An 18,658-nucleotide genomic window follows, 5' to 3' on the forward strand; every position below is an offset into this window, starting at 1 on the left:
GAGCTGTGTCTTACTACATCACATGATCATATGCTTTCTAGATTTAAAATTATAGCCTGAGTCTGCAGTCCATTCATCAGGACAATGTCTCAATTCAGGTACTATTGAACCATTTTAAACTGTATTATCTGTATCAGTATATTACAAACTACATCACGTTTACCAAATATAAGCATTTCCATATCTAATGCCAAATGTTATGGTTAGAGTGGCAAAGCAGTGTCACAGCACTGCCTGAAACCCTCTTGATACAGACAGTGGATGATGTGCTGCCTTGGTGCAAGAGAGGACACAGACAAAGCAAAAGTTTCTGGACTAATAAAGCAGATCCACAACTGTTTGCTCCATCTCAAGAGTAAAAGAAATATTGAGAATTTCTCCTAGATTACCAAACCATGCAGCAATTCACTGGATCTCGTGTGGGGCTGATTTTAACACACCACTGCACCCTTGTTTTCTTTGCAGAACCAGAAATATATTTCTGTTAGAGTAAACAGCAAACTTTGAATTAAAGCCTTTCCATAGTAATTTTGGTGGAAATCTTTTGGGAACAGCAATTTTAAACAAACCGTGGCACTGAATTTGTTGTACAATACTTGACCCATCAATGTTAATGGAAAATTTCCATTGATTTCACTGAGTAGATATGGGCTCCTCACATTTAATTTATCATGAGAATTGATTGCAGGTTGTTTACATAGCCTACACAGACACACAAAATCAAAATCTGGAAAGATCAAAGCTAACCCTATACTGAAAACCAAAATTCCTAAAACTGCCAGTTTTCTTTCAAATGAGACCTAAGAACTCCCTGGGTTTTTTTCCACTCTCTTTTTTCCCAGGATGTTATTTTTATCGTGGCACTGTTCTTTTTTGCTATTTAATTTACACTGTGTTTGGAGCAATTACTGAGATAGAATTGTGTCAAGTCTCCTCTGCACTAACTTTTCTGCTGGGTTTATAACTTCAGAATCTATTTAGTTGACATTTAAAACATTATACAGAGAAAAATTTAGACTCTAATATCTCCTCTACCAGGCTCAGTTCTACCACAACATAATTTAAACATTTCTCAGTACTTCATGTTCTTCAGTTCAAAATTACAGCCAGGCGACCAAGGAAAGGATTCCGTACCGGCATTTCCCCAGTGCCAAAGGAGATGTTACCATCCCTGTTAACTATCCCGATGCTCTTTAAAGACAGGAAACAGACTTGGGATTTCTATTGTAGTTCAAACACCCTGCAACACATGCTTTGCTCCCACCTGCACACCCGCCTTGGGCTGGGCACTTCCACAGAGGAACAGCAGGCTGGCAGTGCGTGTTTCACCCACAGACCATGTGAGGACATGGACAATCAGCACAAATGAAAGCACTTACACCATCAACAAGCATGAGGAAATGCCAGACAAGGCTTTCAGCTGCAACCTGCAGCAGGTGCCTGACCCCAGGTCACTCACTGTCCTGAGCTCGTTCTCCTCCCTGTTTGCACCAGGCTCCCCTTTGGCTCGGTGTGAGGATGTGGTATGATTAAGCATGTTGACACACAGAGTCACCACATAATTGTAGCTATTCAGCCTCTCCCTGTTGTTGTGGCAGAGCATATATTTAGCGCTACAGTTAAGCTCACAAACGAAATACACAACCACCTCCCGGATCTCCCCTCTCCTCTGTGCACAGCCCTGCATTTGCCTTAAGGACTGTAATATTTTGCAATCAGCTGTGCTCTGAAGCAACCACCCCCCGCCGACACACAACGCAGATGAATGCTGAATCGCTAAAAAAATACAGTTCCAAGCCAGTTCTCAAATTCTGCATGTATCACAGGATAAATTAGTTTTGTATCGCCCTGGGCAACTGGATTCCTCCGGGCGGCAATCCCAGCTTGGGCTCCGCGGCACATCCCTAATATCCACCTTCTCTACCTCCACAATATCTCAGCCAGCAGAAGAGGCCGGCTTTCAACCCAAACATCCCCGTCTGAAAAGCTGCGTGCTCCCACCCGGGATGCCGGGGCACCAGCTGATGCCGCCCGCACCGCACCTCGGCTGCGGGGCCGCGGCGAGCCGCTGGGTACCAGCGGGGATGCACAGAGGGCGGCCCGGCCGCTCCAGCCCGAACTGCGGGCTCTGGCCGGTCCTGCGGGCTCCAGCCCGAACTGCGGGCTCCGGCCGGGGCTGCGGGGGCCGCCCGGAGCGGGGGCGGCTCCGCCGGAGCCCCGCGCAGGATCCGCAGCCCCTCCCGCCCGGCAGCGCCGAGGCTCCGGCAGCGCCCGAGGCTGCGGCAGCTCCCTCCGCGACAGGCGCACACACAGATTCTCGTATTTTCGGGCGGTTTTAGGTGAGCGATTTTTTATCCGGCTGCCGCTGCCCGCACCCCGCGCTGCAACGAGACAGACCCGAGCTGGGCGGCGGCAAAGATGCCCCGAAACATCGGGGGTCCCGGCCGCCCCCCGCGCCCGCCTACCTGTGCCGGTGCTCATGGCGCGCAGGAGGGGCCGCTGCCGCCGCCGCCCGTCACCGCGTCCCCGCGGGCGGCTCCGGCTCCAGCTCCGGCTCCGTCCCCGCCCGCCGCGCAGCGGGGCCGCGCCGCGCTCCGCCCCCGCCGCCAGGTGCCGGCACCCGCAGTCCCGCCGCGGCTCGGCACGGCTCGGCACGGCTCGGCACGGCGGCACCTTGGGAAGTGTAGGCAGCCCCGCGCCGCCGCCCGCGGACTACATCCCCCTCCGTGCCTTGCTGCGGCCGGGGGCGGCTCCGGCCGCGCCGCTTCTGCGGGCAGAGCTGCTGCGGCGCCCGCGCCCCGCAGAAACTTCTCGCCGGGTCTCGGGCGGAGCCGCAGCCCGCTCGCACCTGCCGGCCGCCGCCGCTCCGCACGGCCTCCCCCGCCCTGCGGCTCAGATCTTCCTCTGCGTTCTCCCGTCCCGCCCGTGCTGGGCTCGTAGGATGCCCGGCAGAGCCGTGAGCTGCACAGGTGCTGCGGGTGTCCCCAGGCGCCCGGGCAGTGACGATGAGGATGCTTGAGCTGTTCCCCAGCGCAGCGCTGCACCTCACGGAAGGTGTTGGCAGCAAGTCTGGGCGTTCAGCAGGGAAAACAGTGCTTTCGGGATCAGGTGAACTTTCACTGGTCCTTTGGATTTGAAAGTACAAGTGCACACAATTACTTTTAAAGCCATTTGCTTATTAAATACCGATTTATTCAGTATTTCATTAATCCGAAAATCTATTTTATTTCTGTGAGAATTAATGGAATCTTTAAAAAAAACCCAAACCAACAAACATCTGTTTTAACAAATATAAAAACAGCCAGCGTGGTTGCATAAGCATGCTGAATTGCACAGCTGCTCTGATGCTGATTTCAGAGTGTGCTCAGGGCAGCTTGGGGTTACAGTAACAGCATGAGGAAATAGGGATGTGAAGCCTCACTTTGCATTAATATTAGTCTGCTCTGTTCCACTGACAATTGCCTAAAAGTTATAACTTAATTAACAGTTGTAAGCATAAAACCTACACAGCTTTCCCAGCCTACACCTGAAACTTAAGAGAGATAAGCTCTGTAGCTGTGCTTACACATCACATTTTGATAGAGAATTGTGGTCCTTGGCCCTGCGTAAGAATGGCAGTGCCTTATGGCTCTCATGGCATCGGAAACCCCTGCACATAATCACTGCCATCAGGAATAATGCGGACCTGCAATCCCAGCGGCCACAGGATCAGACTGTCCAAACAAATAACATCCCATTCCTGACAGCCACCATCAGTGGGTATCTGCTGAGGGGATTTCCTGAGCCAGATGTGTGTTCTTTGTTGAGAAGAACCTTCTGTGGATTTTCTTCTGTTGTCTTGTGCAGCTGTAGCTTGAACCCATGCACGCTTCAAATGACTACAGCCTTCTGTGCAGGGAAATTCACAGCCAACCTGTCTGCTGTGAAGAACTGTCTGCTGTTTTGAGCCTGCTGTTTGCTATTTTTACTTGATACCTGCTCATTCTTGTAATAGAAGAGATAGCAAACATACTATCACATACTTTCATTTTCTCTGTGCCATTTATGAGTTTACACTGCTCTATCAGATTCCACCCTTCACTCCTACTCTAGTTAGTCATTCCTTAAAACGGGTGACTTGTAACTTCAGTACCATGCTGCTGTCACTTTCTGTCATTTGTTCTGGAGTTTTATTGTTTGATTATCAACTTTGGTTTTAATCATGAAGTGCCTTTGCTTATAATAATCATAATGAGTTCAAGGCAATCTCTGAGTGATGTTAGTAACCCTGTGGCTATGCATAAGTCTTGCTTCAAAAGCTAAATTACACAGAACTCTTTTCTTGGATGTGGTAGGTGTACAATCCATATTGGAGGTAATGAAGAGGAAACTGCCTTGGGCTTGAAGGCTTCTAAAAGGCAGTTTGACCCTTCTGCTGGGAGGCAGTGCAAAAGGAGGATGCATGCTAAAGCCTTCCATAATTCATTGCAGTGAGAATCCCAGGCCCACAAGAGGTTTTTGGAAGTTTTTCTTACAAGTCATAGAGACAACTTAAAGGTGCTCGAAGTGCCCACACAGTGCTAGATCTTAGGGAACACTGTGAAGAACAGGCCATGGACTCCAAATTTCCCCTTGTTTGGGGTAATGCCACCTGCCACAAGCTTGATTAAAAGCTCCTAGAAAAATCATGGTCTGCTTCTAGTAAGATCCATTACTCCAATCAATGAATCCTTAGTAGTCAGCACTTTAAAGTTCTACTGTCTAAAAAAGGTTTTCTCTAAGCTTATCCAGAAAAAGCTCTGCTTCAATGACTTTTGGAGGTAGTTCAGTATCATGGATGACACAGATGACACAAGCATTACTTGGGAAGAGGTCACAGTTCAGTGCATGAGGGGTCTATGGCAAAAATAGTTTCCAGAGTTTATTCTGAATTCTGTTGGATTTGATGCTCTCCAGAAAAGCATTCTCTCTTTCTCTGAGAAGTTGACCTAGAAAGGGTTGATAGTACAAGTGTGGTGAAATTGTTGGTTTCACAGTCAAAGTGAAACCATCCAGAAAGGGTTGCCAAGCAGGCTTATACTAAACAATTTAAACTGTGTACCCAGCCTCACAGAATAAATAGCTCAAATCTTTCAGGACAGTGATCTGTCCTGAGAATGGGCAGATACCCTCTTTGGCCACTGTAATATTCAGCCTCTTGTTACCAATCTCAGGCTAGTGGGCAGTCATCTCTTACTTTTCATTTTTGAAAGCAATCAGCTTGTTCAGCTATGGCAAAGAAGGCTGAAAAGTCAGCCTTTGACCTGTCAGCACTTTGCACCACTTCTGTCATTACCTCAGTGTCATCCTTAATTCTTCTAAGAGCTTTTATTTCTTTTTTCTTTTTTTTTTTTGAGCTTGAATAATGCTATGCAAGACAAATTTACTTTCTAGCATAGAAGTGTTTTTTCTAAAATTTCTCCACTAGTATTATTTGGATAATGTTATAGAATAACTTTACATTTTAATGTCCATGTGCATTTAAACTCTTATGTCTTTCTTAAGTACATCTTTGTGCCTTGCTCTGTTGTATTAGCTGTATCAGGAAAATAAAATCTTCACTATCTACTGAATTTGTCATCATCCCTGTTATAAGAAATACATCCTCCTCACATGATGGATATATACTTATGTATCTTCCCTCAAGTAAGGAAATATGTTTTTATGTAAAGAAAAAAAAAAAGAATGAGCACTGTAAATGTAAGGAAAAGAAAAAATTCAGTATAGTGTGTCTTCAGTTAAAAAAGGTCCAGCTGAAGAAAGATAAAAAGGATTGTTTCTAATATTTCTGAAGTTTACAGCTTCAGGGTGATCACGGTCTTCCAGGACAATAAAATTATTAATTTTATTTGATTATTTGTCTTAAAGTTTTTTAGGTCATTGCTATATGAGAGGGGTCATATTTTAAATACACCTCAATGATGGAGGGTCCAGCAAGAGAGAGAGGAACTAGAACTTCTGCACTGGGAATGAAGCAGAACTTTTATCTCCTCCAAAAAAAACCTCAACAAAACAAATCAACCCAAACCAACTAACCAAAACAAGAACAACAAACAAACAAAGCAAAAACTCAAAAACAAACGAGCAAAAACAACCACTTTGAAGACAGCCATTATCCATCCAGTTGCCAGAAGTGATTTACATGCTAATCCAGACTATAGAAAACTACAAATCCAAGGAGCTGTTTAACCTGGTTAAATTTTCCCTTGGCTTTATATTCAAAGCTGATACAGTATCACCAGATTTTCAGGTCAAATACCAACTTGGAGTGAAACTTAAAAAGAACAATTGCGTTGTGCCAGCTATGCTATTAGTTGTTGAAACCCTTCTAAAGTTGTCCTAAATAGGTATCTCATGAAAAAAAATCTGAAAAAAAAGCATAAATTAGACCTGCTTTTGTGAATCTTACTGTGCAGCTCTGTATTTCATGCCATTAAGTTCTATTATATAATCCTGAAAACTGAATTTAAGCTCCTAAAAATCTGCAGTAATTTTTACTTTTTAATCTGAAATCTACTTTATAGGCTGATTTTCAATCTAAGGTGCTGTCTTTTGACAGCTGTTATATCTTCTGGAAGACAAAATAGATATTGCAATTTACAGTAATGTATTTTGAAGTGCTTATGTTTTAAATGACAAATTAACCTTCACTCGTGTTCTGTAAATTTACAGAATATGTCATTTTCCTATTAATTAAAAAATAGAAATTCTTGTGTATCACAGAATATTAAGAACCTGACATGACATGCTGTCATGACCCTTCTTTTGTTTATTATTGATTCTCTTTTGTGTGATGATAGCTCCCTAAACATCTCTGTGTTAAAAACATTTCTACTTTTATTTTTTTGGTGTCATATACCTCTTAGTAATTCAGGGCTGGGCTCCTTTGTCTGGGTTACAGTAACTAGACTTGAACTTCTGTAATTTTATGACTAATTCTATATTGAGTTATGAGCTTTTTGACATTAAAATTACTATACCACAGAATTACTGGCTCTGGGGAAGTTGCCAAAATAAGCCACCCTTTTGTATGCAACCAGTGACAGCAGTTACCTCTCCACCATCTTACTCTGTTTGTTGTATTAGAATGACATTGGTAGTAAATAAAATATAAGGCAAGTCTGAAGTTCCAGAAGAGTAACAAACTGGGACCTTAAAATGAGATTCTGGGTATGGGAATAAATTGCCAGCAACTCACTGAGCCAGAAGCACACAGGTTTATAAATAATGAATCAGTGTGAAGCAGCAGTAATGAAATAATAACATGGCACAGTATTAAGATGTCTGAGTTGCACTATCAAGATGTCAGTAATAACTTTTATACAAAGCTCCTCTCACACCATGGGAAGAACATAAACACTGCATCAGCAGCTATAACTTAGATATCCATTACCCATTACAAACCTAAATGCATTATGATCAGTAGGTCAAATAAAACTCCCAGGCAAACTTTGAAAACAGCAAGCGTGAAAGGACATCAAAGGGAGCAATGGCTGAGGATGAAAGAAATCTTTGTTACAGTGAGACAATCAAAGACTGTTCTCTCATGTCAGCAGTCAGCTTTGGGAAAGTTGGTCAGAATAAATAAATTTTAGTATTGCAGGCTGCTGCACGTGGCAGGAAGTCTAGCAGGTAATGATGAGCATCCATATAGAATTCATACACAAGGATGACAAACTCCAAGGTCACAGCAATGAAATGGGCAGAAATACAAATGCAAAGAAGAAGGGTTTGGGGAAGAGCCAAAACAAAGCATGAATAACATAAAAGTCACTACACTTGCAAAAAACATTGGCAACATTTAATTTTAATTTGGGAATGGCAGATGAAGCTTGCAAGGATTTCAGTGCCATGTCACACAGTGTGTGTAACCACTGATATCAATACTTACAACGATAAACATGTAAATAATGTTGTGCTTTCTGTAGTAAACAAGAAGAAGGATAATGAGGTCCCTTTTGTTGCAGAGAGGTTAGCACTTATGAAGTATATTTGATGCTTTGCCAATGTGACTCCTTGGAAAACCACTCTTTGTGTGAAGGTACAGCTTCTCCCTTGCAGTAGATGATATTACATTTCAGTAATAGAAATTTAACTCTGAGTCAGTTTAACTCTGTTTTGCAGCCCAGGCTGATGTGTGTTGATTTAACATTCCTTATCCTACACTGCATAGCTAACACTGTTCTTATGTAAAAAACCATACAACACAGCCTCATTCCAGCAGAATATAAACTCTCCTGAGGTGGTAAAATTCTCAGGGTAGCACTGTCTGTAAGTGAGGCTTTGCCTGGGAAGATGTGTGACAGTGTGAGGAACTTTCAGCCCACTCTGGCAGTGAACATTCCTGAGGCATCAGGCCCTAGAAAAATTCAGCTGTGACTGATACTTCTCTCTGTGTCCTCAGCTGCAACAAAGCCATCCTGGACTATCAGTGTTGCTTTCCAGGATTCACTAGGGGAAGGTCTCACTCTGCATGAAATGGCCTGGACCAAGCCTACCTAAATGAGAACTCAAAGTTTACACGGGGACTGTGGATAGCATATGCACAGATGCCAACTAGGAAAAAAGAAAGAATGGAAACATAAGATTTCTTTTTCAAACATGGGTAAAACGTGGAAAAAATATCACTGAATGTAATTAATGGACATCAGACATGCTGTGCATTTAATGGAGTGAGTCCAAAATATGTTAATGCTTATTAAAATTTTTGTGTTTAGCTGCACAGCCTTAAACTTGTGAATTTTTTATACCATCCCCCACACATTCACACCTTAACATCATTATTGTCTGCGGTGGCCAGTGCAAGTACAGTTGATTTAATCAAAAGTCCATAAATGGAATTGTAGGATGATTCCAAGGCCAGATTCCAGACAGGAGGCACCTAGAGTTTTCATGATTTTCAGATTTGTATTGACAAAAGTTCCATTGTCTCAGATTTTCCATGATAAATAGAAATATTTTCTCATACTTCTGAGAACTGAATGTTGCACTATAGCTTTTAAAGATTTTATCTTTACAAGAAGTACAACCTCAAGCATACAAGGCTGGATACTTAAGCAGAAAATGTTGTCCTTGTTATGTTTATAAACACCTTTTAATATACGTAGTTCTGGTACCTGGGGCCAAATGGTCTAAAAAGATAAATGTGAGAGGAAATTTGTTACTAGAAATTATAACTCAGATCTACAGATAAAGCTGCAAAAAATGGACACGTAAACCCTTCCTCAGGTCTCAACTAGAGGGCAGCAGTAATTTGGAAAGATTCCAATTATTTTGGTAGTTTGTTGTGAAGACAGACTTTTATAGTTATTTGTTGAAGTCAAAATTATCACTATAGGATTTTCTCTCCTGTAAATATTTTGGTGGCTGGAAATGCTAATCCAAATTATAGGAAGACAGTATTTTTGGGCTACTTTGGTCAAAAGGAAAAGTATTGACACTAATCCAAGTTACACTTAGTGAATGGAACAGAGATTATAGGATGATAAATTGAAATTCTATGATAGTTTCTATCCTGATGGCTATCTGTTGGTTTTGGTCTTCCAGATATTCCTTCAGGCATGTTCTTCCACAGAGCGTTAGGAGAGTCAAAAGCAAGCTTTCATGTCTACTGAATCCATATCAAAACATCTTTTTTTCACTTTTTGAATGCCTAAGGAAGTCAAAATTTACTTTCTCAATGCCAAAACTAGCTCAGGAGATATCTGTATTCCACATATCTTCAAGCTCCTATAAATAAATTTCCATGGCCCTGCACTTTTTAGCACTAAGCAGAATCACCAAACAGATGGGTAAAATTTCAGTTCTGCAAATTAAGTGTTTCAGTGTATGGTTAAGGATTTTAAGTGCTTCTTTCTTGAAAGTATTTTTATCCATCCCAGAAGTGCTCTGGCATGCTAGTAAAGAAAAGAGTTGAATATGTACATAGAAATATAAAAATACATTTCAAATAGTACACATTTATGCAAATCCTAGGAAGGGAGAAGGAATTGAAGCAGAACTAAATATTCATTGCTGCTGCTCCTCCCCCTTTTTTAAGATCAAGGAGCTGTGGCTTTCTATTCCACTCCTCAGAATAAACAGCTTTAGATATACTGACATAGTTTTCTCTGCTTTAAAAGACAGCAGAAATCTGTGACAACCTCAGCAAGAAATCTTATTCTGGGAAAAAACCTTGAGTGGTGCCCTTTTCTAAATGCTTAATGTTGGACTAGATGCACTTGAAGGTCTCTTCCAACCTTGATGGACATGTGACCCTGTGAAAACAGTCCTCTGAAGGAAAAAAGATATCAAATCCATTTGAACAGCATAACAAATAATCTCTACTCAATTTATGACTGTAATATATAATTATTGCCTGGCTGCCTATAAGAAGGTTTCCTTAAGAATAAATTCTTATTTCTACCTGCAAGCTTCAAGCAGCTGAAAATAGTTAACCTTTAATTAAAAATCACTTCACCTAATTATAAAAGGAAGTACCTCTTTTTTTTTTTCTATTCCCCTGTAATGCTGTGAAAGGTAGGGATTTAGCCTGTCAAGGGGAAAAATAATTTAAAAAAGTTTTTAAAAAATTGTGTGGGAGTTTAATTGTAAAGCGCCTGGAATACTGATTTTTACCCTCCTTTTAATAATTGGAGGTTTTTAGATGAACAGAATTATTGTTTCCCAGTCAACATATATTTCTTAATTTCTTTATAGTTTGATGTTTTAGAGGCTCTATTTGCCAAGTGGTTTGTTAATTCCAGTAGATAAGAGGAATTTTATTCCACTTGCAAGATGAAAGAAAAATAGGGAAAGCTCATTTCCTATGCCAAAGCTTGTGAGTACAAATTCTCAGTGTATTTGGTTTGGGGTGACTGAGAAGTAATGTGCTTTCTGTGCTGCATGGGACTCCAAAATTTGTGCTTGATTTGGGGAGGCTGTTATTCCCGTGGGACAGAAAATAAACCCTGTTCAGCCATAAAGTACAGAAATGAAATGATTAATTTAAGAATTGGTGATTTTAAGTGGTAAGTGATAATTACAATTTTTATTCTGCACTGATGAGACTTTTCTAGAAGTTTTCTCTGCTGTGGAAGGCCTGTGATCCATGCTGGGGCTGAGATGGAATTGTGACTCTGTTCATGACTGGATCCCTTTTTGCCTGCTGGGATTTGAATATGGACTTCCTTGGTTAGGACCATGTTGGCTTTTTGGTCTGCAGATAAAAGTGTTTTCGAGAGAGTAGCAGTGGCACTCAGGAGATGCTGAGCTTGGGAGGAAGCTCTGTCAGGTGTGTGCCATGGCCCTTCTTGTGCTCAGGGATAACAAGCTCAGTAACATCTATTATTAGCATTTGGTAATTGTAAGCAAACTTGGGCTGTGTAAATGGCCCAGGAACTGTGGAAGTGGTGTCACAGCTGGGTGCTTTGACTCAGCATTTTCCTGCAGACTAGAAGGCGACAGCATTTCCGTACAGATGGGTGGCAGTGTGTTTTTCTTTTAATGTTTTCTGTTTTTCCTTTCTGAACCTGGCCATGGAGTTGGGATGGTAAAGAACTGGGGAGAAGTAAAGCAATCTGGTTTTCAAGCAGGCAGATGCAAAGATGACAGGAGATCAGAAGAAAGAACTTTAGCTAGTTCTGTATGCAATTGTTGTGGAGAGATAACATGTTAATCAAAAGGAAACATGTGGCCAAACCTATTTCTGTGGAAGCTGTATATAATCGTAGCATGCACATAACACAACTAATATCCATACATGCTGATAATCTGGCTAGCACTAATATAATTGGGTAAATTTTCTAAAATGTTATTATTGTAGTGTGTACTTCAAGCTGAATCTTTTTCACATCTAGGGGCTCAATTGATATTTCTTTTTTGAACTTGGCAATACAGATTGTGTAATATTACATTTCTTTTAAGTGGGTGGACCTCAATTACTAGTTGAAAGAGGAACCAACAGAGACTAATTTAGCCAAGACAGCAGTCAATATCCTGTGTGATTTCAAATTTGCCATGCTAGATGTAAATAGTGGAGAGTGCCAGTGTCAGCAAAACATGGAACAAACAGGATCTTTTTATGATGGATTCCAGCAAGGGACAATATGCTTGTTAACATATATTGGACTTGGGATCCAACAGGAATTTAGTAAAATGTGTAGAAATATCCCTTCTCCCCTAAAACTGGTATTTCTGCCACTTACCAGTGAATAATCAAATGAGTTATGCCTCAATATTTTTACAAGTTAGAGTTAGTCCCTGTGGCAGTGGACTGTTCCTTTATAGGTATTTCCCCAACTATGATGTAATGATAGTTACACTGGAAGGTATAAGTCAGCCTTAAAATGAAAATGGGTTGTTTTCCCTAAAACAAGCTGCTTTGGGTCAGACAAACATGCAGCTGCAGAAGGGCAGACAAACAGGATGATGAAAAGCAATGCCTGAGAGAGACAATTAGAGGAAGTGTTTTGTATCAACACCCAATGACCTCCCCAGCCTCCTGTCAGCTTCTTTTAATAGTTCTGAAAAGATCAGGGACAACCCAACATAAACAGGACCATCAAGTCTTCATGTAATTTTATTAAAGAACTGTCTAGAAGAAATAACTTCAAAGCCTATTTTTAGCAAAAGGAAATCTGAAACAGGTGGCACAATTTATAGTAATTAGAATGTAGTATAAGGGCTGTGATTACTAATGTGGAAACCAACCTGTGCTACCTCTGTTTTTTTTCCTGTTTGCTGCAGTAGGTTGGTCTCTGGAGTTATTTCATGAGAGCAGCTGTCCATGGAGGTTATTCACTCAGAGTTTTGTCATGCAGATTAGTACTGTTCCAACAAGACAACAGGAAGTGCAGGGCCAAATTTTTATGTCATTACCTTAAAACTGAAAACTTTGTTTTTCTTGTTTCCACCTAAACTACATGTCCATGTACACCACCAAGAATTGAAGTACTGGCTGTGGTGTGATGAAACACCATGGAGCACGACTTCAGACTAAAATCACAGAGGAAGCTGAAGATTTCTGATCTTTAAGATTGGAGGGAGCAGTTGGATAAGACAACTTTTAAAGGTCCCTTCTAACCCAAACTATTTTATGATAGTATGGAAAAGGGAGCTAAGGAGCCTGGAGTTCAGTTGGTGCTATTTTGTTATGTATTTCTTGAAATGAGTTTCTACTAATTTTGGTACTCTAAAATAAAAGTTAGTTGTATCATTTAAGATTTTAGGGACATACTGGACATCAGTGGTAGATTCTACAATGATTGGGACTCAGAAATAAAGACTGAAAGATTATTATCCATTGGGAAAAATATAGGCTTAGATGACTCTTTGAGGGTTTTTTCAAATCTACTTTGAATCACATAAAAAAAGAGAAATACCAGTGGAGAACTGATGTAATAAAATGTAATCAAATATTATCTTTAAATATACATTTAAAATAGATGTGATGAAAAGACTTGGATGTTTTTGAAACTTATGGAAAGTTAATCAGTAAAGTGGTGACAGAAATGTGGTACTTCATGCTGTTGGCATAGTTACTACATAAATTAATTACTCCTGAAGTGGTGTGCTTTGTGTACTGCGTTATAGTGCAATATCAAATTAATTCCCTCTGGGATGATTGGTTGGTTGTCATTTACACAATCATTTGAGTACCTTCCAAATGCATAATTTCTGGGAAGATGGAGAATTCCGAAGCACACTGCAGGAACAGACTGCCCCATCAGTGTGAAGTAGCATTTCTAATTCGTGTTTATGTGGGATGATGGGACATGAAGTAAGGTAAATGAGAGCATGATTTATAATTAATCCTGATTTCTAATGTTTAAAAACAATTCTTCAGTGCATGTTCCTTAAGATGGACTGGCAGGAGGCAAAACTAAGGTCTCAAAGGCATCTGTAGGGTCTGGTTTTGGTACTCCTGCTGGCAAGAGCTGTAGGAGTGCAGTGGGGACAGCCCACCACCTTGAACCCTTTGCTTTTGTGAGTCCTTTAGTATGGCATGTGGATCAGTCTTGTAACACAGAAGATAAACTCTGTGTGCGTTCCACAACAGTCTTGCTCAACTCCCTAAAGTGATATTTAATGCTGCATGGTGCATGATAGATCTGCTAAATAATAGACTTCTGCATTTAAACCTGAGCATATTGGTGTATGTTTTTTGTCAAACAATTTTTCATCAGTGTTTTTTGCATCTGTAATGATAGCAAGAAATCTAATTTTGCAATCAAAAGCAAAAGGGTGACAAAGTCCTATACTTTATCTGAAGGACTGTTTGTAACCTTTTTTCTGAACAATGCTTTTTTAACACAATGGCCTGGATGTGTCCCTTGGAGATTTTAGCCACCAATGCAAAATGCCACAATGAATTATTGCTCTGAAAAGCTGGAGTGTGTGGATGAACTTTCCAGCACACTGGATACATTTCTGCTTTGCATAATGAACTTTAGTAGCTCAACCTCCATTCTCAGGAATGTTTCTTTCTTTTAAAAAAAAAAAGTTTTGGAATTAACAGTATTGGTTAATAGACAACTTTTTGTACTGGCCACATGCAAGCCAGGCTGTGCAATCAACAGGAAAGATAAGAAGGTCAAACAGGAAGAGCTGTGCTGGAGTCAGTTTTGAGCAGAGCTGAGGGAGGCAGGGATCTGCCCGCTCTTTACCAGCGTGTTACAGTGGATCAGGCCTGGAAAAGGTAGGGGAAGTCCTGTGGTCTATGTCTACATCTCCCTCTTTTGCTCTACTTTAGGTACTTGTGGTCTGGTATTTGACTGTTTTATTGTCAATGTGTTGGAATTGCAGCCAGTTAAACGGGTAATTTCGGTAGTTCTGTTCTTTGGTGCATCCGTAATGAAATCACTGGAAAATATGTGTAAATGTGATCTGTCACAGTTATGAGAACCTGCTGGGATTTTCTGTGCTGCTGTTTGCCTCATCTAGGTGGTGTGGTGTCAGCTGAGCTGCAATTCAGCAGCAACAGCTCCTACTTTATTCCTCTGATTATCTGCCACAGGCCAAGTTCTGTCACATCTAGCACTCAGAATGAAGTGCTGAGATTCACAGATGCCTTTTATAGTTTTCTAACAGTGATCTGATTTTTGTTTTAAAGCACTCCTAGAGTTTATGCTTATTTTTAAGCAGTTATGAGATGGTGGATTTTATTCTCCAATTTTCCATATCTAAACTTGGAAATTTTGAATGTATGGTACTTTTAGAGATGTGTTGAGGATGGAAAATATATTTCAGTACTACTGAGATATAAAGAAAATTAATCATAGAGAGGACTAAAGCTTTTAAAGGCATCTACTGCATCTCTGAAGCTTTTTTGTTTGTAGACCAGCTGGGAACAATTATACCTATTGCAACATTGTTTACTGAGGATTGCTAACTAAACTCAAGTTACTTCTGTGATAAAGGAGTCAATCTTCTATTTTTGGAAAGCACTGAGATTGCTAAATTTGTTTACCCTGATTATAGATTTGCTTACCTTTATGTGGAATACATAAAAATTGTTGCCTATACAGAACCTAATATGGATTTTTTTTTTATTACATCCATGCCTTTGACTGAACTTCATAGAGATCAAGTCTGTGGTTTACTCTCTAAGGAAAAAGTTTGTACTGATCTTGGCTTTAAGATGTTTGTAGCCTAATACAGAAGATGTGAAATGTTAATTGCAACTGGAAGGAGGGAATAAAATAACTACTCTAGTGTCAGCTTGGGAAAATGACCTAGATTAATTTTGGGCAGTATAGTTGCGGGACAGGTGCTTAGTAAGTCATTAGTATGTTTTCCTGAGGCTCCTAGAGAGAAGATGATGAATGAAAAAAATATTGTATTGCATACAGGTTTTAGGCAGCTAATTTGAATAAAGCCCATTTTTGTACACCAAAATGTCCTAGTCTCAGAAATATATCTTTAGAGGGAGAGAGAGAATCTGGTTCAGTGGTTGTTATTGGTTTTCTCCCTCAACACCCTAAAAATGGGAATTAATTGGTGTTCCTGTCATCCACAAAGTGCCTTAAAAAAAGGCAGGGGAGAAAAACAACCCTCAGCCTACATGGAAAATCTCAAGCTATATGTTTTTCTTCTGATTAGCTGGGCTTTGAAAACACTCAGCAAAAAGGAAGCAGCAACACACAGAAAGGCACGATAAAGGAGGAAAAATAGTGTCTCATTTCCCCTGATGTCCAACAGCTGTTGGATACTGTCCCTTCCTGCCTGCTGTGCCCTGAGAAGGGACAGGGAAGGTGGAGGAACCTTCTGAGCCTCACAAGCCTGGATGGGGCGTGGGGCAGCACTCAGAGCCCTTGGACATGCTCCCAGTGTCCAGGGAGCTCAGGCCATGGGCATGGAGGACACCAGTGCACCCAGGAGCACCAAAGGTGTTCAGCTGTCCAGGATCTGCTGCTCCTCTCTGCTGCCTTGGAAACTGAGCCCCCTGAGCAGTGGAGAGAGCCACAACTTGACCACATGGTTTTGAGTAGAGGTTGGCTCTGGGCTCAGAAGAAAAGAAAGATCAGTAAGTTTTATGGCCAACATCCTGCACCAAATATGATTTTTTTGGTCAAGCTTCAAAAAGCATGAGAAAAATAGTTTTTTCTAAATTATAAATAAATTTCTTAGTACACATCGTCTACACATAAATGTATATTGTAAGAACTAGTTAGAGATGACAAACTTTATATGGTGAGTGCTAGATCTTGACTCTTGAAGACCTTAATCTTGTATTTGTTGCTATCAACAAATGGTTAGTTGCTAATTTACCATTATACTTACTAGCATCATAGGTTTATGAAGAAATCTCTAATAATGAGAGTGACTCAAGCACTGCAGTTTAGCATTCTCTAAAGCTGTTTTATATTAGATTAATGTTTTTCTCTGGTTCTGTGCCATTAGATATGCTTTAATTTGTGGTGAAACAATAATTGAGAAAGCATCAGCATAATAAATAGGATAATTATTCTGTAGCTTTGCTTATGTGTCTTGGGGTACTTAGATGATAGTTAAAGGCAAATAATAAAAGTACAGGGATTCAACGTAAATTCCTATGAAATCTTTGTCACTTGGGACCAAATTTGTGTCAGTTAAGATGCCAGATAAACATTCAAAAGGTAGACAAGGGGCCCAGCTATGGGAAAGTTCACTATTTTGTTATCAGTGCCTACATAAAGCCACATGAGCTGACATTTGGTGGTTAAGGCAAACATTAAAAATGGAAAAGAAATCTGTAGAGGAGAACATGACTGCTAAAAATGTTTGAGGTTTGAGTTTTTGTTCTGCTCCTCTTGGAAGAACCCAGACAAGACATACATATGTTTTGCTTTTCTTTCACTCATTCATTTTTTTCCCTTGGCTTAGGCTCTATGACTGAATCTTCTTAAACAGATTTGTATCCATTTTGATTTGTTCAGGTGTACTACTTGCTCTTATAGCACCAAGCTTTCTAAATTCATTCACAGACCTGCATGTATGTTACTCTTACCAACAGAAGATGATGCAGAAGAGGTGAAACATTTTATCAGTATCTCTTCTCCAATTCAACTGAATTCTAATAATTCCAGTAAGAGAATGTTTTCTTCCTAAATTTTGTGCAGGATGATATTTTTCCTTGTGGATAGGAGCTTATGGAAAAAAATTAATAATCTGAACACTGAATTTCATTTCTGGGATTAAGGGTAATCCTGATCTAAAAATAACAACTGGCTTTGTATTCACAGAACAATGTAATTTAAACAACCTCCTTTGGAACCAAATTATCATTAATATAAAAATATTTACATCTTCACCAACAGGACATACTATTATTTACAAAATGTATGCAGAAGTATTTAATTTCCAAGTGTGAAAATTGGAATGCATTACATATAATCCTAGTGCAGTAATGAAAATAATGGTGTTAGCTACTGTCATTATTTCAAGGAAAAGATCAGCTGTATAAATGGAAAAAGAGATCCCTGGCAAAGTGAGTTTGGCCTTTGGCAAGCCTGTATTTTTAATCATTTATAAATAGGTCATCAAGTCTGATAGGCAGTTTTTCAGTGTCAGCCAAATATGTTAATTAAAATGTTCTTTTGTGAGAGAAGGGATAAAAATGACTTGTGTTTGAGTTACCACCTGTGTTTTGTAGGCGCATATATGAACTTTTACATAACTTTATATAAAGAACTGTCATGCAGCACCAAAAGCATCTTTTGAAAGTCAGCTACAGCATTCTGATTGGCACTTTTGAATAAATGGCAAAATGGGACAACGAAAATGTTAAAGCAAAACCCAGCCTAGATTTCTTCATACTTCATTAACTTGTGGTAGATCTGGTTATGATTTAATTCTCTGAGCTGGTCATACAACCTGTAACTATACCTCATTAATTTTCTATAATTGCATAACTTGCCTAGGTCTTTATATAGTTCACTGCTTTTTCAAGAAGTGTTCATTTGGGGCAAAGGTTTCAATGACTGTGAAAGAGCAGGAAAGTTGTGCAGACAGATCCTGCCTTCTTCTGTGTACCTGCTTACCCCAGCAGGCTGCTGGCAGCTGTTGTGCTGCTCATGTTGGTACTTGGTTTGGTATTCCTTCTTCCTGATTAGGGTTAGGGATCTATGATGTGAAGCTTGGAGGGCAAGAAGTGTAGGAAGGCAGGGTTGTGAAGAAAAAA

At 40.3% G+C, this 18,658-nt stretch overlaps 2 protein-coding genes across 14 annotated transcripts in view; one reads left to right on the plus strand and one right to left on the minus strand.

Annotated features, from left to right (window-relative positions):
* Nucleotides 1-2,810, minus strand: part of ABLIM2 (actin binding LIM protein family member 2) — a 128,875-nt gene extending 126,065 nt beyond the window's left edge. For 2 of the 9 annotated variants that reach the window (XM_064418771.1, XM_064418764.1), the window contains exon 1: nt 2,466-2,804. In XM_064418771.1, the coding sequence (XP_064274841.1) occupies nt 2,466-2,481 (16 nt within the window). In that variant the 5' untranslated portion in view covers nt 2,482-2,804. Of the gene's footprint in view, nt 1-2,465 lie in introns of all 9 variants that reach the window. The other 7 variants (XM_064418774.1, XM_064418767.1, XM_064418766.1 and 4 more) reach the window with 6 other exon arrangements.
* A 7,682-nt stretch (nt 2,811-10,492) lies between these two features.
* Nucleotides 10,493-18,658, plus strand: part of SH3TC1 (SH3 domain and tetratricopeptide repeats 1) — a 32,474-nt gene continuing 24,308 nt past the window's right edge. For 2 of the 5 annotated variants that reach the window (XR_010361522.1, XM_064418776.1), the window contains exon 1: nt 10,545-10,837. The gene's annotated coding sequence lies outside the window, so the exon portion shown is untranslated. The other 3 variants (XM_064418779.1, XM_064418780.1, XM_064418777.1) reach the window with 3 other exon arrangements.

This window comes from Passer domesticus, chromosome 4 (assembly GCF_036417665.1).
Source record: "Passer domesticus isolate bPasDom1 chromosome 4, bPasDom1.hap1, whole genome shotgun sequence".
NCBI classification, from domain to species: Eukaryota; Metazoa; Chordata; class Aves; order Passeriformes; family Passeridae; genus Passer; species Passer domesticus.